Raw genomic sequence first — 6,000 nt, 5'->3', positions numbered from 1 at the left:
ACAGCTTTGGAGACCATCAAACACAGACAGGAGGGCTTTCTCCACGTGACTGTAACTTGGCTTTTGGGGGTTGCTTGAAAAGGCACTTTTTTTTTTGCAATGAGCTGCCAGCTCCCCCAAGACCTTTTCCAAACCCGCTCTTTGTGCACAAAGCCTGAAATACCTGTGTTGGGTTTTTGGATGTCCACGTCTGACAACATCAAGAAATAAACTTTACTCACAAGGGGGGAAGGGGAGGGAGCAACTGAAAAAATATATTTATTGGAGTAAATAAAAAAAAGTTAACCAAAATCCTTTATTGATACATTCTTGGATAATATCACAGGATCGAGAGAATGGAAAGGAAGGGAGGAGTTTGCGGTAAAGATTGGTTTCACTAAATTGGCACATAAGCAGCAAGATTAACGAAATTACTTATTACAAACAGTATAAAACATACATGCTTTTTTAAGTCCTTATCACACTGGTCAATCATGGTGGGGCATCAACAGAGAAAAAACCTCAAGACATGTAAAAGCCATATTCTTTCCTCCAAATATCATAAGAATTATTGAAATTATTGCAAAATAGTCATATACCTTAAATAAAATAACAAAATAGAACACAAATACAAATATCAAACATAAATTATTAACATGTACCATAAAATACATTACTGGCATGCATTCCAAATATCAAGACCTCTACTAAAACTCAGCAAAAATCCTTTCTGCTTCCTCTGCAGCCCATCAGAGTTGTGAAGGGGGGGACGACTAACTTCGCCAGCACAGTTTTTGGTCTTTAAATTCTTTTTTTTGTTTGTTTAGTTAAAAAAAATAACGTATATGGATTGCAGTGATACAGTAGTAATCATACAAGTCATGTACATACGTCTTTTAAATCCTTAGTTGCTGTGGTGGTTTGTTTTGAATGTGCTAAGTCTGAGAGAACAGGGCCTCAATGAAACTGTGCATTCAAAAAACAAACAGTGAACTCGAAACAACATGGATGGCGATATGCAAAAATCCTCACAAACTGTACAGAAAGTTCAAAAACTTGCAGTCTGGAAGTACATAGAAAGACAGAATTAGCCCCTTTAAAGTCCTTGTAGCTGAACGCAGCCCGCCCCGGGGAGCTGGTCCTCCCATGCCGCAGCCAGGCGCGTGGGCTCCCACGGCCGGAGCGGGTCCGAGGCCACGGCCGACGGCAGCGCCAGCGACATACGAAGCCGAGAGTGATGAAGGATATTTCAGGGAGCAGCCGTCGGGAGCGCGGGGCTCCTCTCACGCTTTCCCGCAGCATCGCCGTGCCCTCGCCCCCCCCGAGACGGACACCCTGGGGCTCGGGAGGAGGTCTGCGCCAGCGGTGGATGAAAATCCTCACCCGTCCTCCGCCCCACGTGGCAAAACGGACTAGATAACCAGGTTGTTATAGCTGACGTACTTCTTTTTTGCAGCAGGGCCTGAAAGAAAACCGGAGAAGGGTCAGAAACCCGCCAGCTGAGACCCCCTGGGAAAGGGCCGGCTGCTGGTCCGGACCCCCCGGGCAGGGCCAGGGATGCGCCGGCAGCTCCTGCATCCCCGTGAGCAGCGTCCCCCAGGGAACACGTGCTCGCGGACCCCACTCCCGGCAGAGGGCCGGTGGGTCCGCCGAAGCGGTGCCTCCAGCTCCAGCTATTACTATAGACAAAGCGACCGCTGACTGATTTCGTTATACTCGCGCAGTCTGTACGACGTCGCTGCTGGGGCACCTTAACTACATCCCGTTAAGATTTCTTTTTTGTAAAAAACAGTGGCACCCTCTCCCACTTCTTCCTAAATCAGCCTGGGCTAAACTTGGCTTTTCTCATGGATAAAGTGGTTCTCACTCAAGTTTTATGACTTCTGAGAATTTTTCAGTATGGGGATGAAGGTACCAGCTTTCCTAATTACAACCCTCAAATTAAATCTGTTTGCAAACAGAAATAAATAAAACCAGTCAGTAACTACTTCGTGAGCAATGCTACACACTTCTGTCAGTAAAAACTGCAAATACTTGCAGCTGAATACAAAGCAAAATATTCTGCAACACTTTGGCAATGCTGACAGATTAGGGACATGTCAACTGATAACATGTTCTCCATCAGGCATGTTAACAAAAACATTGCTATTTATATGCAAATTCCGTAACTAGGATGTAACTACATGTACTGGGCTTATGAGATTTTATATTGAACTGTGTTCCAATGAATACGGAAATTTTCCTACTTTTTCACTTGCCAAAAAAAAAAAAAAAAGCAAGTGTATGAAGTATGTATGCTCTTGCAGTAAAGATTAAAATCCATTATTCTAACTGAGTTTTCACAAGACCAGTTTAAGCTAATGGATATTCTGAAAAGGTTAAAATTATCAGGCACTGTTGTTACTATCAACTATTCTTATTCAGCATCTGTGGGTTTTTTGAGTAACTTGGATTCAATGAAATACATTAATGTGAATCATAATCAACCTGCACAGCAAAACTGAATATATAAACAAACCTGATCCTCAATACATCCCCCAATAAAACAGACATTTGGAAGATAAGAGAAAGGGATAAGGCTGATTTTCTGGGATTGCTGAAAACCTTCTGCTCTTTTTCCTCCATCCCTGCCCTTCCCCGGGGGGAGAGGAGGGCTCCAGAGCATCCCCCCGCCTCGGAGACCTAACGCACCTCCCTCTGCTACCCCAGTCAGTGCCTGTTTTCCCTTGGTGTGTCCAACAGCCAAGAAAGCATTATTAATCAGAGACCGCTATTAATTTTTCAGGTGGCCTGCTTTTCAGAAATACTTGCTTAAATAAGGACAGGCTCTCCACCAACAATTCAGAATATTTTGAGAGTATAATGCATCAGAGTGCAGTCACATGTAAATATTTTTCATGGTGTTCGCTATCTTTTTTACTGCCAAAGACAAAGAAACAGTTTTTCTCCTAGGTATTTTCAAGACTGTCATTTAAGAACCTCCTCTGTAACTCCAGCACTTTGCAGTATTATTCTGAAACCCTAATTCAGCTGTTTCACCATGTTCCATACAAGAGTCAGAGCTGTCTGTTCAATCAAGGACTGATCCTACAAAATGCTGATCATCTTCAGTTCCCATTAACTTCTCTTGGACACAAAGGTGTTCAACACATGGCAGGATAAAACTCATTATCCTTCAAGGCTAGACTGCAAATATTCAATAAACTGTGGTATGCTATTAAATGCTGAAGAGAGGTAAAATGCAGCTGGAAAAAAAATATCATCATGAAACAGGTTGCAAAGTAATTACATGTATTATTTTGTGATATACTTCAGCTTTATCCATTACATGCTCCAATTTCAAACAGCAGCAGAGCTCCTATGACAGAGAAGGAGATTTTGATACTTTCCACTGCTTGTTCATATCATGTCAACCCTCTAATGCTAACAGGGGTTTTACTCCAGCTTTCAGCAAACCTGATAATTTTGCTTGATGAGTTTTCTCACAAATTCAACCACAGTAGCTTATTTCTCATTTTCAATATGACAATGAACCACCAGTGCCAAATGAGTTCAGCCAAGAAATATTGTTGATAGCGTGTACTTCTGTAACCTCTCTGTGAAAAGATGGGCTCCACGCATCTGAGCCTTAGACAGTAGTTATCTTTGGCACTGCTCTGCTTCACAAGAATAATGTAGTTGACAAAAGCATCATCCATAATTTAGATAAAATGATCAATAAAAGCTTCATGGTTATTTTAGAAGAGGAAAGACAATCTTCCTGGGTTTTAAAGGCTGTTAGGCCAGAGGAGATGATATCTCTTGTTAGGTAGCTGGTGCATTTCACAGCTCTGTTCCTGCACTAACTCCAGGAACCTGGAGCTCAGCTGATGTATAACTTCCAGAAGCACTCCAGTCTTGATTTGAAGACTTCAGGAGAGAGACGGTCTACCTCGATAATGAATCGCTACTGAGTCTCAGCTCATCATTATCATTGGCAATTAGCACCAGGTATGGATTTCCTCAAATAAATTAATTTACATGAAAATGGGGAACGCTAATGAAACATCAGCATTACCAGAATTCACCATGCTTTAATCCACAATACATGAGCATTCCTTGTTCTTTAAATGGAAAATAGATACAGATCTCATACGCTCTGTTGCTGTTAGTGTTAATGGATGACAGCATTCCAACAGTGAAAACAGATTGTCCTCTTGCAAATAACATATACATGTTAATTAATATACATATAATTATGTCAACCTCAGCTGGCCATTGACATAGACCTATTGGAGGCGAGCCAATAGCTGTGGTATGCAGAATCTGAAATTCGGGACTGTACCTTCTGTATGGAAATACACAGTCCAACTGCATCGCCCTTCCTGAGGTCAGTGCAAAGGAACAAGCTAACAAACCGTGGGATAAATGTGGGCTGCTAGCTATTTTTAAGTACTGTGTGGAAAGGAAACATCCTAGATGTTGACGGCCTGCATACTTGCAAATAAATGTATTCTTGAGGCACTGGCATCGTATAACTTGTTTGAAAAAAAGAGGACCTTTCTATTTAAAAAGAGGCTACATATTGCTATTAGTGAGAAGTGCCCTTTTCTGCTAATTAGTGGTGAAGAGCAACAATGTTAGTAGAAGAAGAAATTAGTATGAGGAATACCTGAAGAATACAATCTCATATATACGGACAGGACCGCTGTACTGGAAACAACCTCCAGGTTCAGTCCAGCCACAGGTAACCACATCCCATGCACTTCTCAAGCAGAGCGCAGCACAGGGTTCTTCAGCCCGCATTATAGTTTTGCCTTTGCTTGAAAAGAAAATTGTTTTGGCCACGTTATGGTGGAACCCAGCCTAGGCTGTCACACTTCAAAAAGGTTAGGTAGGTCTGCTGCAGGGATGCAGAGAGTGATGAACTGTCGTAACGCATTGCTGCTAACACATGGTACTGGCTAGAAGGGAGGTGCAACTATCACGTCTCCCTTGTGCTGCTGACACTGCTGTTAGTTTTCTGGGTTTATGAGCATTACAATTACTCCCAATTTGAAAGTAATCAGGAACTTTGAAAAACCAAGAAGGCAAGAGCAATGCCTTCCAAGACGAGCTGAGACAGGGCGGGTGTTCGATTTCCTGGCAGCTGGACTGACAGAAGCATAAAGAAGGCACCTTGGTCATCACGAACCCCGGGCACTTCATAGCATGGCATTAATTGTAAGGATGTGCCTGTGTACAAGATACTGACAACCACATGAGCAGTGAGTTGTCCTCTTAGTTGTGTGCTGTGCCTTTTCCCGTTCTCCCTAAACAGATCCCACCCTCCTGCCTTGCAAGCATCCATTTCAAGACACCTGCACACAGCCTACAGCAGCACAACCCAGATGAAGACAACCTGTGGAAAATAAACATTTCGTTAAAGCACAACAGTTAATTAAAAGCCTTTCCTTTACAGCTTGCCAACAGGAGGTGGGGGGCAGTGATAGTCTACACCCATCCCCTTCCAGAAGTGAGTAACAGGATTTCAAATAACTGCATCTCTGTGCCAACAACATATTAAATATGCAGGAGCAAAAATCCTCTTTGGATATATAAGTTTCATCACTTGACTGGTTTTCATTATCTTGAGCATGGGCCACAAAGAAAGAAGCTCCCACAGCATCCAAAAGCAAGGCAGATCTGTCAATACTTGCTCAGAGTGAGATTTAATCACTTTCACTTCAATTTTATGCACATTTGTAACCTCTTTCATGCTTAAAGAGAAAAGATTTATGGGGCAAAAGATGAATTTTATTACAGCCCACAGGCATCTTAAGCTATCAAATGTATGAAACATGATCTTAGTATTTCCAGCACTGAGCAAGAACTGACATCGTGATGGCTACGAGTCTGGAACTTCTGCTCTGATTTCCTTTGCAGTCACTGTGGCAGATTATGCTTACCTCCTCTTTTTCATTTTTTTAATTCTTGCTTAGAAACCTGTATCATTCATGCCAGGCAAAGCAGAGGCTGATTATTAAATCCTGCTTCTAGTCC

General features: G+C 42.3%; 1 protein-coding gene across 3 annotated transcripts in view; it reads right to left on the bottom strand.

Moving 5' to 3' along the window:
* Nucleotides 1-276: 276 nt before the first annotated feature.
* GRM7 (glutamate metabotropic receptor 7) overlaps nt 277-6,000 on the bottom strand; it is a 317,615-nt gene continuing 311,891 nt past the window's right edge. Inside the window, exon 9 of one of the 3 annotated variants that reach the window (XM_052778044.1) lies at nt 277-1,441. In XM_052778044.1, coding sequence (XP_052634004.1) covers nt 1,229-1,441 — 213 coding nt within the window. In that variant the 3' untranslated portion in view covers nt 277-1,228. The remainder of the gene's footprint in view (nt 1,442-6,000) is intronic. The other 2 variants (XM_052778042.1, XM_052778041.1) reach the window with 2 other exon arrangements.

The sequence above is a fragment of the Harpia harpyja genome, chromosome Z, assembly GCF_026419915.1.
Source record: "Harpia harpyja isolate bHarHar1 chromosome Z, bHarHar1 primary haplotype, whole genome shotgun sequence".
Lineage (NCBI taxonomy): Eukaryota > Metazoa > Chordata > Aves > Accipitriformes > Accipitridae > Harpia > Harpia harpyja.
The sequence above is the reverse complement of the archived record's forward strand: the minus strand, read 5'-3'. Positions and strand labels throughout refer to the sequence as shown.